The sequence below is a fragment of the Athene noctua genome, chromosome 1 (genome assembly GCF_965140245.1).
Source record: "Athene noctua chromosome 1, bAthNoc1.hap1.1, whole genome shotgun sequence".
In the NCBI taxonomy this organism is placed as follows: Eukaryota; Metazoa; Chordata; class Aves; order Strigiformes; family Strigidae; genus Athene; species Athene noctua.
In genome coordinates, this window is record NC_134037.1 from 103,813,227 (window position 1) to 103,837,813 (window position 24,587).

Genomic DNA, 24,587 nt, shown 5'->3' on the forward strand with positions numbered 1-24,587 from the left:
TTATTGTTATTTCATTTTTGTCTCTAGTTGCGTTTCACAGAGGAAATGGGAATAACACTGCCTGAAGTAGCTTACACTTGCAAAAGCTCCATCTGATCAAAACCAAGTAGCTGCTACTCTCTACATGTCTGTTTCACATAAAAAGACTACCTACTCAGCTGACCAGAGAAGGCTCTACCACAGTAGGTGGCTGTCCAAAATGGGGGGAGGGGGGAATCCTTTATTTTCCATGGTCCTGCTTGACATTAAAGGCTGTAGGGCCTGTAAGGGTTGTGCTTTGCCAGCTCAGGAGGGAGGTGACTGTCACACAGACAGTTTACCTCAGTTTAGTACTTTAGTGCCTTTTTTTCTGTAGAAGAATAAAGCCCCCAGTACGAGATAAAATATTTTCAGATGTCCTACAGTCTAAAGGAAATGAATTATACAGATGGTGGGGAATCTAACACTTACCTTGCAACAGTACAATTACCAGCTTTTGTAATTGTTATGAGCTGTTCAAAAATTTACAAATATGGACATCAAGAGTAAGTACTAGAAAAACAACACAGTAGCTATAAGAGGCCATTTCAAACAAGTTGTGCAATACTTGCTATTAGAATCATTCCTATAAATAGGTATATAACAGAAAGGCTTCTTGGCTGGAATCAGCTGTCCTGCTCTAGTTACATTTCCTTATAAAACAAAAGATCTTGATAGCTGAGATGTAGTGACTGAAGCTGACTACTATGGAAACTTATTTTAAAAAAGTAGTACATTAACTACTGCAAAAAGGAGTGCATCCTTTATTTAACCGTACTGCCCTCAGCTCTGGGGTAAGTTGTATTCCACCTTACCTTCTCTGACTTCATTAGCAAAAAAAGCCCCCAAAAATCAGTACCTGATCAAATTGTTTCTAAACATTTTTGTAAAATCAAATAAATACCTGCTGTAGTATCATTTGTTAAAAGAACACTTGGGTGTGAGGTAAGAAAGCTCATTTGTCTCTGTCTTACCTGTAGAACAGCTCCTCAGCAGTGTCTGGGAGAGCAAAGGGCCATGAGCTGCCCAGGAAAGGTGGTGGAATGCTTTCCTACCAGCATAGGCTGTTATACAGCACAATCAACATGGCTTTTCTTGATACAGATGTTCCAAGTCTGTGTGTTATTGTTTTCCCCACACACACACATATTTCTGTCCCATTCCCCACCAGCACCTAGGGCTGAAGTGGCTTTTAGTTTGCTTCCACAGTGCAGGGTTTGGTCTTTGCTTCTCCCCTTTCCCCTCCCTTGCTATGGACCAGCCTACCTACCTCGCCCGAGGCAGGTACAATATTGGCCCTGCTGGACCTGTTTAAGAGCTATCAGTGCAAGATACTGAATGTAAAATGGTCACTGAACAGCCCCTGTTCTTGCCTCCAACCCTTTTTTTTTTTTCTTTTCCTCCCCCCCCCCCCCCCCCCCCCCCAAGATGTAATCAGGTTAGCCCAGACTCCACCACTGAAATGAAGAGCTGCTTGAAGGACCACCCCAGGACCTGGGGAGGAAGCTAGAGCAGTAACTGCAAGTGGCTGGCAGACTGTAACTTCCACCTGCCCTTGCTGGCCTGGACCCAGGAGAACCTGTACGCTGCCTCCGTGCCTGCGGCCAGGGCTGCTAGTTTGTTTTTCTTACTGCAGTGAGTTGTTGCTCCCTTGCTTAAGGCTGGGTTTGATCAATGCAGTGCCTTGATTTGCTCTGGAAATCAGCTGAAAGTATTGAATTTTGTTCCAACATGCTTCCTTAGAAGGCAAAAAAAAGAGGGGGTACTTTTGATGTGCTTACGTCTATATTAATATTCTGTAAGCAGAGGATGGAAGAAGCAAAACATGACTTGGCATGCTCCTTCCCTTGCACCAAGCCTTCAGAGCACCCACACAGCAGTGTGCTGCTGACCTGTGCATCTAGACTAACAAGGGACTTACAAGGAAGGTGGCGATGCCACCACCCCAGCACCGTTAGCGCATGTTCTCTATAGAGCAGAATCCCGTTTAAATGTCAGGCTGATGAAAGACTCCTTTTCACTTCCTTAGCAAAGATGGGGGGGGGAAAAGAGGGAAGAGCAACAGCCTAAGACAGACTTTGAACTCTGTCATCAGCTCAGACAATAGCCGGGTAGTGAGTTGCACTGATCAGGAATAGATTTTCAGTTTTCACCTTTTTCTCTTGCAGTAATACTCCTGCCCAGACTACCTCTTGTAAAGCTCCATCTGAATCTGAGACCAGGTAGTTTCAAAGCATGTACACAGTATCTTCTTTGAAGGATTTTTTAATATTAAAGTCACTATACTTTAGTTCAAAAATGACACATAATAGAATTCCAGTGTATTTTGTTTTAAGACATACATACTTTGGAGAGGGGAGGCCAGCTTATTCTGTGCTGAGTGCTTCACCTTCCACTAAACACAGTCACAGAAGTAACCGCATTACAGCAGCAGATGCAGCTCATGCAGAAGTTACATGGTCTCCTGGCCCAAGAAGGATTCAAACACTGTCCCTCTTCTTAGAATTTAACCACTACTGTGACTTCTTGAACATTAGTGAATTCCCTCCATTTCCCCTGGTCCCCCCCATATATTGAGGTAAACTTGTTAAATTTGGAACAGAAAAGCCCGAGTTTGTTAGACCTGTCCTAGAGTTAGTGCCTTTCTGAGGTTCCAAGGCCAGTTCACTAGGCTGTTCCTCCAGCTGTCATTTTTCTGGAAGAAAACATACCTGATTTGCATCTTTAATTGGTGATTGAAGTTTATTCCAGTTATTTTCTATCCCTTTTGCTATAAGTAGTTAAAAGGCAGCCTTAGTCTCAGTTTATGTGGTTCATTACTTGACGACTCCTCTTCAGATGTCTCTTTCGGATTTTGATCATCCATTTAACACTTAACTTGGCAAAGTCTGCTGCCTTAAATAGAGCCAAAAAGATACCACAAAGAAGAGCAATCATGTTCCATGGATTTGCTGTGATAATCTGAAAGAGATTAAAAATATTATTCCTTCATCTGACTCAACATGTATTATACCTATTCAATAACAAACAATTCCATTTTTCAAACTGGTGTTTTGCAGCATATTCCTTTATGCTTCACAGGTGGTCTCTAGTGCCTTCCTCCACAGATCTGCCTCACATCCTGGTTTTCTGATTCTATCCATCAGGAAAACACTCCATACTAGCTGCTAAATTCCTTTTAGACTATTTCAGGATACTGACTTGTTTAAAATTTTAGAGATACAGTTAAATTGCTAACTTTAAGATGATAGATGAAATTTACTGTATTAATGATTTACAAGACAAAGCAGTCACATTAAAGATCTGCCAAAAGACAAAGCTAAAAGAAGCAACAGCACTGTAATGCTAAACAACTTTTGACAGCAGCAACCTGCAGACTTCTTACAGCAAGTATTTTATTTTTCTCTTTTTAATTACATTTAGTTCAAGAGTAGTTAAGTTTATTTACAGTTTGCAATTCTCCTCGCACCTCTAGGCACAAGGATGACTTCTGGGATCTCAGATGCAGCAAGCAGAGCTAGGCTTAGGCAGCAGTAAGTATCACACAGCTATGGGACTTGCAGCACAGCCTGCAGTTCTGATGGTCAGCATGAGCACAGTGTCACCACCCAAGCCAGGCCTTGAACAGGCTTTCCATACCTGCTTATCTTCCTAAAAGTGGCAGTGCTGGCTGCCAGCGCCTGTGAACTACGGCAAGCGGAAAGGAGCCCCCCCATGCACAGGATGGAGAGCAGCGTTCAGCTCGAAGGCAGCAGAGGTGTGATCTCCTCTGGCAGAGAGGAGCGAGAGGGGCCAGAACAGGACTGGGCTTGCGAGGCTATGGAGGCACCTGCACCAAGGAGGGGACCTGGCCCCGGCGCAGCCACAACAGGAGTGCGCAGGACCAGCTACCCCATCCTGCCCTGCACGGTCTGTGTTCACACACCAGCTTTGGGCAAGATGACAAGAACGCTGTGGATTTTTGTCAGTGATGGACTTTGGTTGTCAGGCAGGGCCATTTTAAATGCAAAATTTTACACAGGTTGTCTCTGCACACTTTGCTGTTCTACATCTTTCTGGGGAAGGCAAATGTACCTGACCTTCTCCCCAAGAACAGTAGGAAAACAAGATCTAGCTCACGTGCTTACAGCACACGCACCTGCAGCGCACACCTGCACACGTTCCAAGCACCCCACGGACTGATGGGAGTCCTGTCTGGCACACAGGCCATGCACCTCTGGCTGCAGCACACTGAGCTACATTAAAGTGTGCTTTGTGTGTTAGAATAGAATTTGATACTGCATTCAAATAACAGAGAAAAGTTATATTAGGTGATTTTTAGTATTCTGATTTAAGCCTAGGTTTCTTCCTTACCAATTAATTTAAAGTCATTAAATTGGTTTGTCCAAGCCACACTTCCTTAAGCAAAAAGGTTAGACTTGACCCAAAGCTACTCTTTGCTAGACCACAGGGGAGATGTGCTTTTTCTTAGCTACAGGTATCTCTAGTTGCAAAGAGAGTGCTGAGTGTGGCCAAGCCAAGGAAAGGCATCAGCTGGTCTTGACCCCCACAGAATTTGCATTACTGGATATAAGGAAGAGCCTAGACTGAAATTTCAGAAGTAACCTCACCCTTCCTCTGAATTTCTGCTTGGAGCGAGGTGAGAGAGGCATGTGCATGCACATACAAACCACGAGCGTGTACAGTCAGATGATTCAAAAAGGGACTAGCATGTTACTCACATCTTGAACAGTCTGTATGAAAGGATCTTTCCATTCAAATACCACAAAAAACAGCTGGTCACTTCTTGGTTTAGTTCTCTGGTCAATATAGTTAACCACACTAGTCTGGGGAGAGAAAGAAAAGGCAAATGTGCACGTTACTTTCTTCAGTGGTGTAACGAGTCTTGTGCAACAGAAAATATGCGTAAGAAGGTGGAAATACCAGATTGCTCAGGGACTTCCAATCCAGCCTTCCTCTACCTGGAACAATGGGCTCCCGAAATATGGAAAGGGCCGTTTCCTCCATCTGTCTCATGTCTGTATTCTTTTCCTATTTCTCACTTAAATACCCCTGCAATACCATTTTTACACTGGTATCCAGGGCCTTTATTTTATTACATACTTTTTTCCCCTTTCAAGGAGGGAAATTTCATTTGCAAAATTCATTTACTGAAGAGTAATACAGTATTTGGAAAGTTCTCACAAATGAATGCTAGATTATTTTTATTTACCAGAGAACCACATGATAGTGGCAGGAAGACTTTTTTTTTTTTTTTAAATTTAAAAATCAGCTGTAGAATAAACTAGAAGATGCTAGCAAGTGCAGAATGAAAACAGAAGGGAAATGGAAGCCTAGATGCTAACAATTAAAAAACATACTTCCCAGTACTGCCCATTAACTAGGTTACCATTTGAAACTAGCACTGAGCAGCAGAGAGCTTTAGTGCAATCCCACCAGCGTACAGTTTAGGATACCAGATCGATGTTACAGCCACACAAAGCCATAGTCTTAATACTTTCCTGATGGTGGTTCTTAAGACATCAGGCCTCAGAAAAACATTTATCTTGTAACACACACACACCCCCAGCCCAGAGGGGAAGTGCATGGAGTTTGTACACATGCAGCAACACCAGGGTTTGCACTAACCCCCCTGCTGCTAGGAGACAATGTAAACTGCTCAAGAGCCAGGCAGTTCCCTAAGGGGAAAGCACACCCCAGCTGCAGCAGAACAAGTGATGGAAGGACCTGCCCCTTATCCAACCCTCAAAGAAGTACTTACACCTTGGTGTGCACACAAGGGAGTACTGCTGCTCTGCCTATGTTAGTTTAATGCTGTACGGGAAGTCAAGAATCCAGCAGTACTGTAGCTGCATTTCAGGGTTGTGACAGGAACAAGAGACAGATGGAGGAAACGGCCCTTTCCATATTCTGGGAGCCCATTGTTCCAGGTAGAGGAAGGCTGGATTGGAAGTCCCTGAGCAGTCTGCTATTTCCACCTTCTTACGAGCCTTTCCATTGTACGAGGAATGACCTACTACAGAAGCCTCCCATCTACCACGGCTTAGTTCTTTCAAATACTTGAAGATTCCTGTCAGTCTTCTCCACACACCCTGCCCTGACCAGATTTAGGCTGCAAACACATAGAAGCGGGAGTCCAAACACTATGTGTGTCCATTCAGAGCACACGGGAGCTTCGCCACCTCACATTTTCTGGTCAAACACCTTTGCTGCAGGCTTACCCTACGCTCCTACAGCTCATTTACTTGTTGCAGCATACCGTCACCCCACCTACACTCATTCAAGAAAACTGCACACTAGGAAGCAAACAGTACGCAAAGCTAAATGAAGGCAATGGGAAAGGAATAAAAGCCAAAGTAATGACTACTGGGCTAGTTGGCAGCCTGACTGCTATTTGACCTAATACTTGTATTCATCTTTCTGGTATGCCATCTCCCAGTTTTAGATTTGAAAGGCTAATGGATTTCCTTATGCAATTTGAGCAAAGTGTAATTTATGTCTGAGCTATTTCAGCTTCTACTGTATCAGCTTCTAGTGGGATCTGAAGCCCAAAATTTTTTGTACCAATTCCTATTTCCTAGATTTTATTAAAAAACAGCCAACCCACAAAACAAACAAAAAAAACAACCAACCAACACAGTGTACACCTACACAGATGATCAGAGAGTCCATAGCTGCTGGACTAAATGAATGTTTATGGTCACAAAAAGCTCAGCTTTTTGTTTCCACTTTGAGACAGGTTAGACTTGGCCACAAAAAGGAGGACTTTCAAAGACCCTACAATGGTAAGTACAAAATGGCAAGTGATAGATACAGAGTGTCAGTGATGAAGGACAGACAGACAACTGCTGTTAGTGCGTACGTCGCAGCAGCTGACTGATGCATTCTTTCCTTTACTCCAAAATAAGACATTAGTTTGGAACTTGCATGACTCTGGGATTTGTCTCCTGTCCTCCTCCAGGGGAGTAGGAGGGTACTCACCTCAGCTCTTCCCTTAAGGCTTCACCATGTAATGCCCTAACTCTTAAGAACTAAAGACAGGAGAACTGAAGATTCTGCTTCATTTCGATCTCCACAAAGTACTGCTTCCAAGCGTACCACGGATTAAGTGTAGTCTCTGAAAGATACATTCTCTGGAAAGGACTGCTCTTAAAATTCTTATTTCTCACCATTAATGAGACACTTCCTCTTCAACCAACACCGGGAACAAGATAACAAACTCAAAACAATTATTCTCCTGTCCATTATTGTGAACAGAACAGGACCAAAAGTAAAAGTCATTTCATCTCCAGTTAAGGTTGCATCTTCCACCTGCCTATTTTCTTGTTTGAATTGATGCAAGAAGTTACTCCATTATTCTAAGCATACTCAACAGCTAAAAATCCCAAACCTAAACAAAAAGCAGACATGAGAATGCTACAAAGGATACAAGGCTTGTGTTTACCTCTTCATGCCAACATCAGCCCTTGTGGTAACCTAAATACCACCTCTTTCCAGTACTTTCTCTTATTCAGACAGTTCCTTTGGCAATTGTTCCCCACCTTGAACTAAAGGTAGCTGTGTTAATATTGATATGTCAGTCTCTTCGGACCCTTACTTCAGACTACAGGTCTTACTTAGGTCACATTCAAGGCCTGGATTTTTTGGCCTCCCCATTAGGAGACGTTTGCCTGAGATGTGTCACTAGGCCACATCAACAGCCAAGACATAAATGTCTTGATGCTTTTACAGACCCTCTCCATGTTAAGAAGGAATGCAAGTAGCTGTACAGCCAAAACTGCTCAGTGGAAGTGGCACAATGGATGCAGTGAAACAAAAGCCAAGCTCCTGATGTTTCATTTAACCAACCCATCCACCCACCCTTCTTCCAACTCATACTGTTATTTGCCCCAAGAACTGCTTCTGGTGGCCAGTTATCATTAAAACTGTGGCAGTAACTAGTTCTTAATAAACTAAGAGGTCCCAAAACACTCTTCCTTTTTTTTTTTTTTTTTTTTTACCTCTTGTTTGAATTCAACAGTCTCACTACCATCTTCTTCTTTTGTTTTCACCAAGGACATCTTGACCCAAGTTCGAAAGCCTCCGGAAAACTTCCAGCCAGAGTATGAACTTTCACAGTCCTTCATGAATTCTGCTTTTTCTGGACTAGAAGAAAAAGACCATTACTTTACTGACCAAACTCAGAGCGGTATCTGAGTACTGTAGGCAGGAAAACATCAGATCTACAGGCACTTCAAATGTGTTTAAAATTCCTTTTATGCTGAATTTTAGCAGCTGAACCATATCTAAAAACATTGTGAGTAGTGATGTTTTGATTAGCGGTAGCACTCGCACTCCTGTGCTCTTAACCACAGAAGCCCTACCTGGTGCCCTACCACCCTAGAGTTCTGCCTGCCCCTCAGGATTGTTCTGCCTTACGGAGGAGCTTCGTTCTGCTCATCTGGCATCTCTTGGACAGAAAGGAGCAGAGCCAGGACCCCAGGAAACAACTTGCCACAATGCTACGAAGCAAGAGATGGAAGGAGCAGCCTAGAGGCAGGGCAGGCTGCTTCACCCCACTTCTGGGATGCAAATAAACTGGTTGCGATGCAGACATACTTAAAACGCTTTGAAATGTATATTCAGTATATTCCTATTATTTTGGAAACACTGTCCCTTTGGTGTAAGGCTCCCACCTGCAGTAACACAGCTGCTTTTCCAACATGCAGTCACAGGTATTTGTAGCCCCAGAACAGCAAGACTGCTGTGTCTTTTTTTTTTAATAGTAGACCATAAGCCATTTTAAGGCTTCCAATACCCCTCATGCTACAAGTGGTAAAGGCTCTAAGACCTACCTGTCTCCATCCTTTCTCTACCAGCTGCACAGGACACAGTGAATTAACCATGCTATTTACTTGGAGCTCCTCAGTACCGTGATTTTAGCCATTTGCATGTCATCTCTATGAAATAAGCCTGGCCCTGCAGCTGCTTTTTCAACAAGGTTTCATTTGAAATGAAGGGGTAAGCCACTGTGATGAGTCATGAATCATTAAAGCACAGACTGCTGATTTTTACTAAGGATAGATTTCAGGATGCAGAGATGTGTCAGGGTATGCTGGTCCTTGAGAAAGGGAAAAGGTTTTGACTCTGACTAAATCTATCTTCCTAGGGGAAGGGAAATAATATACTTCGCTTATATGGCTGAGGGGGCGCATGACTAGGTCAGTGGGAATATAAAGGTATTTTGGTCTTCCAGGAGAAAGAGGCAAAGAAGCATAGAAGAAAAGTTGGGCTGAAGAAGCAAGTTCTTGTGCCAGAGAACAGACTAATCAGGAAGATTTTTCCTATACCAGCACTGACTGGATTTGCATTTTTCCTGTCTTTTTCCTTCGTTTTCAGAATCGGGTCTTCTTTTCTTCCTACAAACCAAGATGCCTTCCTTGTCTACAGGGCAGCAAAAGCACACACTGAAAAAAAAGAATATACTGATAGCTACTCTGTACTACGATGCCTGCTCAGGCTTAACAGATGAATATGCACATGTTCCAAGGAAGGCAAAACCTAGCAAAGCCATTGCTCTCAAGTCAGGGCTTCGGGTGATGTGCTCAAACACAGAACTCCATTGTGCATACAAACAGAAAGAAGTGTTTCTGGCAAGAAAAACTAACATGCTTTGCTACCCATCAAGACAGATGATACTCCAGAGTGTTTTAGCAAGTTAGGAATATCCTTATCTATTTGTAATGTTAGGTGCCTGTTTAGTGACCCCAACAGTATGGCAGTGTGCCTCTCTAACCCCCACAGGGAAGATGTGGGCAAAGCATAAGAACAAAGCCCATCGCCTGACTGCTCCTCAGCACACAAACCAGCGACACAGGAGGACCTAATCTGACCATGATTTCTTCTCCCTTTGGTATGTAGGTACAGCGGCAGCTGATGGGACAGTACGGAAGAGCACAGCACTTGGCCACTCAGGGGAACATACAGAATTAGCACTCTGCCAGTCAGTCATATGCCTAATGCTGGACTAAATACAGCATCCTAGAAAAGCTTTCCAAACCAACACGGAAAATTGAGGCAGGAAGTTATGACGCAGAGCTGAACGTTACAGCCACAACTTACATGGTAAGCAAACAGCAGTAGTATACTTTGCCTTTGACAGTAATTGTATGCTTGAAAAAGAATGATTAATATCTTAAGAGAAGCTGCGGAGAAGTGATCTGAGAAGGCATCTCCTTGCATGTGCCCATAATCCAGACCACTGCCAGAGTCAGGGGAAAAAAAAAAAAGGTGGGGTGGGGGAGCAGAGCAGAGAGGCACAAGCTTTGCACACTGATAGCAGAGGGCAAATAACACAGCTTAAAAACCACACACAACTAAGTGAACACAAGACAGACAAGGGATCTTAAATTGAACAATTCTCCAGGCATTTTCTTTTAATTCCCTCTTCACCCCAAAGACAGACAACCTGCAGAGGCTGCACATTTTTTGTTGCTGTTGTTCAGTAAGTTGTTCCTTCTATTACACTGTCCTTTAGACATATGGCAAGATTCCCACTGTCTTAGGATATTAACGGTGCCTCGAGACCATGCAAAAATTCCTATATCACGGCGGCAAAAGAAAAGTGCAGGAGGCCACTGTCTCACTCAAGCCCTGGTCTCCCCTCAGCGCTCTGGTAACCACTGACAATTCAAACTACTGAGAGGGAGCCCTCTGCCCCAGCCCAGACTATGAGACTGTATTGTCCCAGCTGTGGGAGTTACTGACCTCATTCCGGACTGGGCTGGAGCGCTGCAGAGGATCCTTCTAACACTCTGAGGACCCACCCGCAAGAGCCAGAGGCAGCTTAGGACGTCCCACCGCAGATTCCAATGCAACAGCAAGAGCCAAACCCACAGATGGGTCAAACCCAATTTATTGCTTTTGCTTTTCCCTAGACTGGGAAACTCTCAGACAGCCATGGGATCTAACAAAGGGTCAGATGGTGTGGTACCAAAAGTCTCGACCTTTCTATGTTATCATTTATTCCTCTGCACGCAGCAGTTCAGACCAGAGACATGAACATGGAGCTCTGTTTAGACCCTTAAATAATCTCTGATCTGTTCAGACTGGTATTCATCATTTCATATGACTGTAAGTTATTTTACATGCTGTGCTAACAATAGTTTTGTCAGTATTATGTTCAGAGGATTTTCTTCTTAAACCCACATATTATATTAATGACAGTTCAGGAAAGGCACTTGTATATTTAGCTGCACTTTTTTTAAAATTTGCAAGGGTTTCATTATTTCCTTCCCTCCAATTAATATGGTACAGACAGCCACTGTCTTAAAGAAAAAAAAAGAAAGAAGAAAAAAGAAGCCGGTGGCAGTATCCCTCCAACTCACAGGCCAACAATAGCACACAGTTCAGCCGTGTTCTGTGAAGGCCAGAACAAAACTAGCAAGCAGTGCCAGTTTCAGGCAGTCTGTCGATCCAATTTTAGCAGAAGAGCTGCAAAGAATAAAACCCTTGACAGAAAGAACCGGACCTCACTTCAGTCCTCACCACTTGCTATGCCTCAAAAAAACAAGTCTCTGGATGCCGTTTTTATTATTGCTGATGCTTGCAGCAGCCTTCACTGACAGGACTATTGCCATTTAAAGCAAAAGTGAGCTGCGCCTAATAATGCCTACACAGTGTCACATCCTGCTCTGTGGTGTAGATACAGCAGGACTTCTCTCACTAATTTCAAGGAGTTTTGATTTAAGGTGATTGAATACCCTACAAAAATGTTTTACAGCAGTCTGCCTGCCCAGGCCAACCTAAGATGTTTGCAGCCATAACAGAAAACTTGTAAAGGTAATTATGCTATCTCATGAGTTTTAGCATATATCTCGGCATCTCTGACAACACTTTACATGAATTGATGGACACATTGTTAATAATATGCTCTCACAACCAGTGAGACACTTTGTTAGGAAAAGTAGGTAATAGCAGCCAGTAACTGAAGTTACTGAAAAAGGCCGTATGGAAGGACACACAACAGTTTCTACAGTTCTTAGTCCAAACTTCCCATCAACCAAATTCAGCATCCACTGATGAACCAGAAATAATTTCTATTTTCTCGTGTGCTGGAAGTTGGACAGAACAAATACATTCCGTATATGCATGTGGTTTCACATGCACTTCATAGTCAGGAGAAAACGCAAACTTTCAACCTGCCCTGAGCCTGTCCAATTCATGCCCTGGGATGCCAGGACAGCAATACACAATCCTGAGCAAGATGAGCCATACAGTCTGTACCAAGCTTTGGAGAAGGCTGTAAGGGAGACACTACTGGCCTCCTGAGCGCAACTGGTTCTCTTACTGTATTTTACCCAGACTACTAAGTTTAAAGTCCTACATACCTTCGCCAACCTTACCATTATGTGGGTTAGTTTAAAAACAGTTTTAACTTGCACTCCTACTACCTGCTGCAAATGGGCACAAAGGATGCATCCCCAAACAGAGTTTTCACTTTGTTCCAAACATAACCCAGGCTCAGCCTTTACTCTCTCAGGTTCAGTCCTGGCGCCCTCCAACACCAAGACAAGGAAGCTTCTCTAGGAACAAAGCGACACTTCCCCATCTCTTCGGGGATTGATTCTGCCATCTAACCAATTTGACCTGGCAAACCGGGAGGCAGGGGGTTGCGATCCAGGTTTCTCCCAGACAGCTTACAGATTCTTACTGATTCACCTGCACTGGCACACACTGAGCCTTGAAGCTAGGACCTTTGCAATACTGCTTATTGCTGTTGTGCAGCAATTGTGCACATCTAACCTGCCTGTGCACAACACATAGCACAAGCATCTGGGACAGCAGCCTGCAGACCTGCGGCTTGCTTGCAGAAATACTGCCAACTTAGGTAGGACATACACGTTTTAACTTGGGTAGAAACAGCTCTTTAAAACAGCTTATCTGCAAATTGATAAAATGAGCACAAAAAGGTGGCTTCCAAGACTTGAGTATGCATAGACCAAGTTGTGGTTTGGTTAAGTTGGCTCATCCTGCAGAGAGCCAGGAGCCAGATGCAACACAACCGTGCCTGCTGCTCTGTGTTTCACAAGGGGTGGTCTCAGACGGTGCTTGTGTCTTGCAGTGCAGAAACAGCTGGGCACTTTGCTGGAATCAGGCCCACTCTATGTACTGCCAACTGCGGCACAAGCCACAAAAACCGAGAAAAAAAACAACACAGAAGGAACGAGTAGCACCTGTGACATCACTACTCTTGACTGGTATTTTCTCACCCTAATATATCAATGCCTAAAATACCTGGAACATTAGCATTTTATGAGTTTTTTTAGTAGAGTTTAAGATAGTACTTGATGACTTAAGATCTCTCCTTCACTGAAACAGAAATGCTTTGTAAAAAGCAAGTTCAGATAATTGGTCTTTGGCATCCCAGAGATACCGTGACTGAACACTTCCAGTCTTCACTCTACCTGAAAAACACCAGTATGATACTTTGTTACGACAAAATCTGTTACTTTTCTTCCCCTCCCCTCATCTGATTTTTTTCTGCATATGGCCTTTATTTCCTGTTACTTTTTCACTGAGCAAATTGAAGTTTTCTAACAGATCTCACTGTGACTAATATCTCTTACCTAGCTTTTAATCTGGATCACAGAAAGAAGAACGGAACCTGAATTTAAATTAAAGCAAAATTAAACAGTGAAGTATGGAGTTTATTCTCACAAGGTGGGAAAAAGGGTGGGGCTTTCAAGAAAGTTCAAGACAGGATTAAGTCCACTCCAGTTAAATTTAGAAGGAATTGGATCAGTCACTCCAATAGCAATGTTGTCAAACCAATACAAAGAAATTTTGAAAACCCCATTTATGAAATTACACCATTCTGTAGAATCTTACATAACACAAGTAACAGAAAGAAATATAGTTAATCTTTCAACAAAATCACAACAAATCAATCTAGGGATCTGATCTTTACAGTAATAGCTTTTTTTAAAAAAAAATAAAAAGAAAGGCACAGAAACATTAGTGTTCTCAGTGCACTTCCTGAGCACATTGCCCAGGACAGCACATTTCCTGATCACCCACGGCAGCAGACAGCAGGTAAGCCAGTGCAAACTTCACACTTCTAGAAAGTGCAGCAACAAATGGCTGAAGGATAGCTGAAGGGCAGTTTTTGTCACTGAAGAAGTCCTCAATTCATTTTCTAAAATGTAAGATTAGGAACCTAAGACATGAAAGAGCATCAGTGTAACCCAAACATTAAAAAAAAAATAAAATAATGAGGATATAAAAGCCTGTCTGATTTTTACTAAAAAAGCCCTGCTTTCACTAGTATTGTTGTAGCACATTCAATGCAGGTACAGGCTATGAGCTTGTCTACATACCTGTTGATAAACTCTTGGAAAGAAGAAAACAGAAGGTAGTCAATGGCGCTAAAATCTTGGTCTGTTCCATTTAAATAAAACTGCAAAAACACCAGTTCCTTTTTCTTCACATCACGAGGGCCTTGAACAACCAAAGCATACTTCTGTAAGCAAACAGAGAGATGGTGAGAGTAGCAAAGGAATCCTCATTTCCTGTCCATTAATTTGCCATCTGTCACTAATACTCCACAGAAATCGAATGCACACCAAGATTTTCTTGGCTTCTAATAAGTATATGTCTGCTAAAACATGTAACAAGAATGCCAATAGAATTCCTCCTGTTAGTTTAAAAATGAAGTCTTTACATCAAGATTTAGTGTTTTTCTAATAAATCTGCTTTAGTTCTATCACAGTCCTTTGGGTGCATGTCAAGGCCCTGCAGCCTGCATTCTGCAGGAGGACAATCAAAACTGTTTTGAGCACCAAGGTCTAGGAACCTTCAGCTCTTGACATGAAACAAGTTAATGTGGAACCTGATGTGGAGAACATCAGACTGCTTCCTGAGAAAAAGGGAACAGTTTCACAGTCCCCAGCACGTAAGTAAGCCACCGAAAGGAAAAAAAAAAAAACCAACGAAAAATTATACCAAGCAGAATACAACTTAAAAAGCAGTACAGGCATATCTAACAGCAAGCTGTTGCTTGCAAAAGGATTCAGCCAATTTGAACTGGGCTCCACATGGTTCAGAGGTTTCTGCCTCAGTGCCTCTATTCTACTGCAGGACCAGGGCCTCCAGCTGCAAGCTTCTAAATGAATCCACCAGGCAGCATAAAATGCAGATTCTTAGTTTGATAAAACATGCAAGAGGAGCCTATCAGTGGCAGAAATTAAACTAGACTTGCACCTAGAATATCACTTTTGAACATACTAAGCAGCTGCTTCCCAGAAAGAAATGGTGACTAGACAAAAGGCAAAACATGAAGGGGAAAAAAGCTGACCAAGCAGGTACCTGGACTGTTTGTTCATGTCTAGTTTGAGCAATGACTTTAGATGCAAATGACTGTATCTAATACTTTATTTTTTGAATATTTATACAGAAGCTGGATTCCCTGCATTTTTAAGGGCAATTTAAGACAATCACTCAATGTACCCATCTTATTGGCTCACAGCATTTCAGTGTAATGAAACACTTGGTGCTCAGTTAAAGACTTTTCCAAGTGTGACAAAAATAAAATGTCATTCCCAGCAAACATACAAAAAGAAGTAAGCTATCCCACTTTAATGGAATAACCACTACTGTTTTCAGTCAGAGCTAGATTTACTATATCAAGGAGTATGCTTGCCAGTTCACTTAGCGGAGGAATGAATCGAGAGTTTAATTCTGAAAAGTGACTTATTTTGTCCCATTCAGGTTTTCATTCTCCACACACCCACATGACAGCTGATCTTCCATAACACATATACAGAATGACTGGGGTCTTTTACATTTCTGAAAACAAAAGGACAGATGGCTTGAAAAAAAAACTAGAAGCAAGGATTTTTTTTGCAGCACTTAGTAAATATTTTCACTTTCAAATACTATTACGAGCAGAAAACCCCCACTGAATAAGTTTTTTTCTATTATATTATAATTATTATTATTACCATGGTTTGATTAGTAAAAGGATCTGTGTAGTTGATTCTCTGAGTGGTGCACTCAATGTCTCCTGGCTGACCTGGATTTACCAGAGGCGGAATGTGATCATAGTAATGATGCTTGCAGCTCAGCAGCCGAGCCTTGCCTGGGTAAAAGGCAATACCTGTTTTGGGAGAAAAAACATTGACCAGAATTGATTTCCTTCCCAAGTACACAGATTTTCATTCTAGGATTTAATCCCACAGGGTACCGAGCTATCCTCAAGATCCAGCAAAACAATCGAATTAAACCATGTGCTTCAGCATTTCTCTGGAGCAGGACAAAAGTGCCAGCTGCACTGGGACAGAAACCCCACCATGTGTTGAAAGAAAAAACAGGGTTCATAATTCTGTTACAACAATCCAAGGTTCACAGAAGCTACTAAGTTTCCCCAGTCTTCCAACAACCAACAGGCTACTACATCAGTTCCTCTCACCCCAAATGAAATGGACATGTAAAATAAGTTAGGAGACTAACTGATGTCAAATGGGACATGTAGTGCTTCAGCATATACATGTTTTCAGATATTATCATTCAACATGTCAAATTTTACTTGGAAATAATGTCTGTACTACACATGACAGATCAAAGATCCCTGGCCGATCTAATAGAAGTGAAAAGATGCTCTTCAGGACATCTAGCATCTTCTGTTCTGAATACAATGTAATAAAAATCAGAGCCATAAAGGAAGTAGTAATTGTTACTAACGCTTATTTACTTATATCATTGGGTAGGCAGGCTACTACTTCACTTGTATGGGAATTTCATAGACCCCATAAGCCTACCATTTCAGACGAACAGCACACAATAAAAGAACCTCAGTCACCTCAGCTGTAAAAGACTAGCAAAATACAAGGCTCAAAACCAAAAATCCTGTTACGCCACATGCCACATTTATTACTGGAAACAAGTTTACTTGAAGATATTCTAGACCAACTACCCCCCAAAAAATATGATTTATTAACTCACACAATGAAATGACCTGTCCCCCAAAATGCAAGATGTCAAAGCCATCAGCATATATCAGTCTAAAAATGCTTTATCCCCTTCTTCGGTACTCTGTGCCTGCAACTTGCTATCTCATGACTTTAACAGAGCAACAAAGCAAAGCGCTACATTAATTTAGGTTCTCTGATCTGGCAGGGATCCCCGACAATAATTCTGATTTATACGTATGTTGCTCTGCTTCTTTAAATGACATTTTCCTCCTGTTCCTGTATGAAAAGCTCACATTAAAAAAAAATAAAAAAAATAAAAAAAAAAGCAGCTTGCTCTTACAGTCAGATCCATATGGCCCAAACACAAAGACCTACTTACAGAGCTAAGCCTAACTGACCATACAGAAAAACAACTGCAGGAATATAGCAACAACTTGAAACACCTTTCAGCCACAATTACTGGAGTAGTTATTTGTAAAATGTGGTAACACTTCAAACAAAAGTGTTATTTTTAAATTGGTAACTGACCTACCACAGCTCTATTTATGCAAGGTTACTGGATAATTAAAAAAAATTATAACTATAGAACTCACTATTCAAAAATGCTTCTGTGGCATAATCCCTCCCGCAAACTGCAACACAGTTTTCTGATGCCACACAGCATTTTCATGCCAACATTGTTCCCTGCAGTCACATCACATTTTCATTGCCTACTGATGTAATACCAAGTTGTAAACAATGCAGAACAGAAGCAGAAAGTGGCACTGTGCTTATTTTGTGGTTGGTTTGAGAAATTCACCTCCTTTACTGTCAACAGCATCTCACTGTCCAGTGCAGCACTGAGGTCCTGATACACATCCTATGTGTCACCCCGTTCGAATGAAACAGTTTTGGGAATATTTCCATAAGGAATTACCTTCTTTCCCTGAAAGAAGACTCATTTTAGGGTCTGAAAACACTTCTTACCTATTAAGTGTTGGATAATGCTCCACAGCTACTGCCATTCATGCTATTGGCATGAAAGTCCCAAAATCTCCTGTACAATATTAACATTTCCATGCAAAGTCAACACAGCATAGATTAAAAGAGGAAGTGAAAGACCTGGGTCAAAGCATTATATGCACTCTGGGCCCTGAAAAATCAACACCAAAAATTCAAGTCTAAGATAAATGTGAACAACTTAACCCATTTTGTTTGTTACCAGTCTTACCAGGTGCATCATACAAGGACACTTCCTTGTAAGAGACAGACATCACTGGATGCTTGAGCTTCTCTCTGAAGTCACTGATAGTTTGGTAGACAAGGAACACAGCTACAGCCATGAGCAGCAGATAAATAAACAGGAGAATTACTGAAAAAACATTCTTTAGGCAGGTCTTGCTGAAACGCAAAGAAGGGGCAGTAGTACCCAGTTCACTATCTGGAACCAAACAGAATATGGATTAGGACTTTAAAATACAGATATTTGGGCTGAGTTAATGTAGTGTTCATTTAAAGATCAATCACTAGCCTCAAACTCAGCTTGATTAAAAAACCCACAACTATTGCTGGTTTTGACTGCTGGTCAGACAAATGTGTCTTTCTCAAGCATGAGGCATAATCATCCAAAGACTGTGCCACTTTCTCACATGTTGAATTTGGCACTCTTCTTAAGGACAGGGCAGGCAGGAAACAAGGTTTATTTTCAAGAAGAACAACTCAGAAACAAAGTTCAAAGTTCATAAGAAAAAAAGTCTGCTGATGGTCAGTGTTTCCTCCTGGAAAAAATAATTCCTTTCCCCCCTGCCAGTCTGAAGTGATTCTTATACACACAAAGAGATTTAATATTCTAATGCTCTTACACAGCTATACAGCTTACACTGCACTGCGTCTCCAACATGGCGTAAGTCACTAGGTATCTGTCACCATCTCACTTCGGGATTCTGGTTCGTAACTCCTTGTGCATACTACATGAAGTTTCACAAACAGATTCGTCAATTACTGCTAGAAAAAGACCAACCCAATCCTCTCAGTTTCCTTGACTTCAAAGCTTATTCCCTGAAGATCTTGACACTAGTCACACTTGTACGCAGACACTGCTTTCCCCACCCTCCCTGCATTCACCATTTCTTTTGGCAATACTTGTAAGGAAAAAGTTCACGTACTCTTAAATTACACGTCATGTTTCACCTGTTAGTGATATATAGCTGAACACACAAAAGGAGCATTAAAACCTAACATATGAAAGGAGATAAGTAGGCATATTTTACTGACTCTTCTGTGTGATGTAATTTAATGAGTCAGGCCCTCTGAGGCCATGCCACACTCTGCCCTTTAACTGTAATAACAGGTTTTGGTGTTTGTTCCTTACCACAGCAAACACTGGCCTTGTAGTAAATCCTATTGAACACATTAGCTCTTACAAAGGTCTACGGTCACACACATGATCCCAAGTTACATTGACAGGAGATGGCAGCCAAAGAAATCAGGATATTAATATGCATAAAATTGCACTACTGAAACAAGTATGCCTTGAACAGCTGCAAAGCATTTAGGCGATACTCATTTTGGATTGGCTTACCTTCATGCCTACATCTGAGCCGCAATAAGCCCATTTAACACTGCCCCTCACCCTCCAAAAGCAGGTCTGAACAGTCTCACTAAAAACCATTTAAAAGCACATCTGTTCAATACTTCATCTTGCTCATGTAAAGCTGGCACAGACTTTGCTTGCAATCTACTGTCACCACAGACCCTGCAACTCAGGTAAGATACAACACAAAGAAAGATGACACACTCAGCTATCTCAGAACCAGATGTGTTGAATCCTCTTTGAGCACAGTTCATGGCAAAGAAATGTTCTCATCTCAATCCCTGGAAAAATTCCTTGGCTTTCTATCAGTATTTATTGCCCAAAATAAGTAATTTACTGTTTTGTTTGCTTTCAGAACTGCAATTAAAAAAAACCCAACCAAACCCACATGCAGAAGCAGCTTAAAATTGGTAATTTCTGGGTCAGTAGTTCTCACCTGGTAAAATAACAGAGCTGGCATCTTCATGAACTTCCATCTCTCCTTCTCTCTCATCTGTTGGGTTTTCAGATACTCGCTCCACATCTTCACTCAGCTGTGTAGTTAAAACAGTGGTTCAATTTCCAAACATGCTCTCAACTTGCAATTGTTGGAATTTCTATGGTACAAATAAAAGAGGCTCCAACTAACCAAACACACACAAAAGTGCTCCCAGTCCAAGAGCACCCAACATCTGTTCCACTTGTTCACAAGGGCCACATTTTTGTAGACCTACAGCTAAAACTTAAGTGAGTTGCACACTGCAAAAAGAGAAAGATGGCACATTAAATTTAACCTACTTCCACCCTGCTTCTTCAACAATGGCATCATGATTTCTTTCAAGATCAAAGTAATTGTTTCCCTAGCAGTTTCAGCTCACATTAAACCCCCAATTAGCACAATGCCCTCTGAAATAAGCAGGAACTTAATTCTGTCACTCAAAAACATATTTTTAGGCATAAGCAAACCACAGCCCATACCTGCAAACAGAGAATTGGCACTTCTTCATAAGGAGGTGCAAAAAGAGTGAGTTGCATTTTGACAGGTATTAGGGCAAGTAACTCAAATGCAGTCTCAGCCACATAGGTAGGTGGGTCATTACAAGACCACAGACAAACATCCCTACATTTCTGGTACTTATTTGAGCTCACTGCACATATTATTATATATTAGTGGTTATGCAACTAATTAATCTTCCAGTGTTTCTAAAACAGCAACAGAAATCAGATGTTTTCTTGTTTTGCTATTCAGAGCTCTGGGCCAAGACACCTCCATCAAAGTCAGAAGCTTCTCATGTCAGATAGGTGTCACATGAGATTGTGAAGTATTATTTATTAAATTTTCCCGTATGTTTTCCAGATTTCTTTCATGGCAGGGACTGACATACAAATTAGAACAAGGCAAACTGGGGCACAAGCTTGCAGCGCATCACGTGTTGCACGGTAACTGTTCAAGCTAAACATTCAGCATCACCTACCCAATTAGGTAAGGAAGATTAGCTTTGTTCCTATTTCAAGGAAAATGGGGGCACAGTTAATGCAGCAGCCACACTGAATGCTATTAAACTTTACACCAACTTACTCAACAGTAAAGTACATGTATCCATAAGGAAGTGCTTTTATTTCACCCAACTTTAATTCAGTATTTAAATCATCATTATACCATTTAAGAGATCATCATTTGCACTTATTAGGAAAGAGTCCACTCATTTTACATCTTCAAAGTCTGACGTAAAGTGTCAATCATCTGTTGCTGTATTTCCGTATTCATTTCCACCATGCAAAGCAAGTTGAAAGCAGTTACCCACTTGTTTTTAAATACTTTGCACATAAATAAAGCACAATTTCCCATGGTGTGAGGCATGGAGTGAACAGGTAACCAACAGGCTAAACTCAGCTCATTTGCAGGAGACTTACAGAACCCAATCGATGATACCTTTTTCAATTATCTTCCTAAAATTAAGGAAAATTAACACTCTGCTCCTTTTTGTAGAAGCACAGTAGTTCTATTTGCTCACCTGATCCAAAAGAAGCTATTCTGACACAGGAAGAGTATTCACTGAACCTCTTGTACTGGTTAGGCTAAAACAGCTAAGAAGCCTGTTCTGTTCTGTTACACCAGAGCTGATCCAAAAAGTTACAAAGTCATCACTGCATTTTCTCAGCTGATTACCACACCTCTCTAGTTCAGCCACCTCATCAACTGAGGTTAGGTAGAGGGTAAGTGAATTCTACTGATAGAAAAAACATCCCAACACAAGTTTAAACAAGAACACAATATGTAACATTTCTTATCCTCCCAAGAGGACCTACAGCAACTCTTCAATGTCTAGGAGAGAAGAAAAACTCAGAAAAATGTAACCATTCAGTGTTCCTTAGGAACAAAACCTCAAACAATATGCAACTATGTTTTCTTATCTCTGCTCTAAGGCAGATAGTTTCATAACCTTTTCACACATAAAACCAGTGAAGTACAGCTAGTCAAAAACAGGAGTGCTAACATTGCCTCAGGTGCAGCCAGTATCTTGAGCTGGTCTGTAAAATCCCCTAAACCCAACTAATTTCACTGCAAATCCTGAACGCCTGACTTGACAAGAGGTGAAGTTGCATAGACCTACTGAGGTCACCAAGAACCTGGTGCTGTTCACAGCTCAGCCCCTGTGTTTTGAGCATACAGCACACAGTAAACTGACTCTACAAGGCACAGCAGCACAGACCGACAAACTCAACAACTCACCGACATATTGAGCTACAGCCTCCTAACGACTGGAAAGCCAGCAAAACAGCCAGTTCTAGTTTCTCCACCCTTGACAGAATCCCCATATCAATGCAAATTACAACAGTGACCTGGTGTACACCAGTGGTGTTCACCCTCACAGGCCAGCTCTTCCTACCTCTTAGTTTTGGTAAAGATGGAACATTGTGCTAATGCACAAGGACCGCAGATCTGCAGGGCAGTTAAGTCTGAACAGGATGTGGATAGGATAGGATAGGATAGGATAGGATAGGATAGGATGTCAAGAGCAGGAAGGGCAGGAAACAGACCTTTGTTCAGCATTCATCTGGGCTTGGCATGTACAGCTGAGTGAGAAACAACTGCAGGAGGCTGCCTGTGACCTGGCAGTTCATTTTCAGTCCTGCGCACAGAAAAGCACTGGGCAAAGAGAAGCTAAGAAAAGGCAATTCCGGACAACTGAGCATCCTTGCTAGGGGCAGGAACATCACAGACTGCCCCGGGTGCTGGAGAAGGTGTGGAAACGCAGCTGCTGCACTTACACACCATCTAGACTTACACTATGGAGTTTGGGACCATCCCAAACATACAGAGCAGTGTCAGCGGTGGCTGATACACAAGGCGGAAATGTAACGTGCACAGTGTGGTCCATACTTCAGGCATCAATGTGATTTCATTAACTCTCTGAGGTACCTCCCCTACATACAAGCTCTTACACGAGTTAAATTCTTCCTGATAATCGTGGGATAAAAACTTCCTACTGGATAAAACCCTCTTAAAAGGAGAACTTGTCCCTACAGACCTTTTGCTGTTCCACTGATTCATCACCTCCCAGTGTCTTCTAGCCTAGCATGAAAACCAGAAGCTGAAACTAATCGGAGGTACTAAACTAAATTAGAACGTATTAAACCAGAGCCCCAAACTACCCATCACACGCAGGGGAAGGCAAACATCTACATTCTTTTCGCCGGCGAGATGCAAACAGAAGTGCCCTGCTGCAAGCCTCCACCGCTGCTGAACTCGGCACAAGCAGCTTGTGTCTCTAGTGGGAGAGAGAGGAGCCAGCAAGGCCCTCCGGCTGCCAGAGCCTGGGCATTGATATGCAAACCCGGCGCTGCCCCGGGCTCTTGGCAGGACGATCGTGCGGCCTTCCGCTTCCCATCTGAGGGAGAGCCCTGGTACCAAAGCTGCTTCTCGGGCCCGACAGCGCACCTCTCCTTAGGAAAGCCCCGGTTACGGAGCTCACCGGCCAGCTGCACCTACCTCACACACTTAAAGAACAGCTGCCGGTTATTCTAACCGCGTTGAGAGGTAAAACGTGACAGTCAGGGTGCGCAGGACACCCGCTTCTTTCTGGAGAGGGCAGATGCAACCCGGCGCCCCGGCCAGCCAGCAGCGAGGAAGGTCGGGGCCAACACCCGGCAGGTGACGGCCCACGGCGACACCCGCCCGGGCTCCAGCGGAGGCGACCGGGCCAGAAGGGGCCGGTTAAGGCGCGGAGGGCTCCCTGTGGCGGGCGACCCGCTCCGGCGGCGCTCCCCGGCCAGCCCAGCCGAGCTCACGGCGACAGTGTTGAGCGTAACCGCTTGGCAGGCAACGAGCCCCAGGCCGGGCATCACCGCCCGAGGGGCTGCCCGGCCCCTCCCGGCGAGCCGGGCCCTGCCGCCCGCTAGCCCTGTCCCGCCCGTGCCCCCCCCCCCGTACCTCCTGGTAGGATGCGGAGACCTCCGGCCTTAGCATGGCATCGGCGGGGGGCGGCAGGGAGCGGGGGCCGGGGGGCAGCCCAGCCGCACCGCGCGGGACGGCGACACCGCGGCCGGGCCGAGCCGCCCTGCCCGGGCAGGGCCACGCAGGCGCCGGGACCCCCCGCTCGCCCGCCGGCTGCTTCCCGCCCCGGCGCCGTGGCCTCGCCGGGCCGCCGCGGCGCGGGGGCTGCTGGGAGGCGTAGTCCGGCGATGGCCGCCGGGCCGTGGGGCCGGGCCGGGCTCCACAGCTTGGCCCTCACCTCGGCACCGCGCCGCGAGGAGGCCCTGGGCGTGCCGGGGGCGGCCGGAGGTCGCCACCCTCGTTTTCCACGTCCCGGCTGTGGGGGACGGAGCTCTAAAAGGCCCCAGATGCTCCGCGGCTTGCAGCCCGTGGAGGAGCTGGGGCTTGTTTCAGCTGCCGGAGCTCGGTTAGCAAGTTCTGCCGAGCTCTTGCTCCAGGCCTCGTAAAGCCGCCCAGCGCAGCAGGGTTGAGCGGGTTTTCTCTAAGGTTTGTGGGAGCGTTTCTCTCTGCTGAGGAGACAGAAGGGTAGTGCCTAGTGATGGGGGAGCGAGGCTTTTCTACACCACATGCT

The 24,587-nt window shown here is 43.5% G+C and overlaps 1 protein-coding gene across 5 annotated transcripts; it reads right to left on the reverse strand.

The window, feature by feature from the left end:
* Window positions 1–1,431: 1,431 nt before the first annotated feature.
* Window positions 1,432–24,141, reverse strand: PACC1 (proton activated chloride channel 1). Of its 5 annotated transcripts, none has more exons than XM_074897176.1 (8): window positions 23,954–24,140; window positions 19,976–20,072; window positions 18,178–18,279; window positions 15,999–16,153; window positions 14,376–14,518; window positions 8,019–8,163; window positions 4,740–4,844; window positions 1,432–2,979 (listed from the first exon to the last, which is right to left on the reverse strand). In XM_074897176.1, exons 1-8 carry the CDS (start codon window positions 23,987–23,989, stop codon window positions 2,818–2,820), a joined length of 945 nt encoding a protein of 314 aa, XP_074753277.1. In that variant the 5' UTR covers window positions 23,990–24,140; the 3' UTR covers window positions 1,432–2,817. The 5 variants fall into 5 exon arrangements, with proteins under 5 accessions (XP_074753277.1, XP_074753274.1, XP_074753278.1 ...); XM_074897173.1 differs by having other exon boundaries at window positions 18,178–18,387; window positions 23,954–24,139; XM_074897177.1 differs by having other exon boundaries at window positions 19,976–20,135; window positions 23,954–24,135.
* Between the last annotated feature and the right edge of the window lie 446 nt (window positions 24,142–24,587).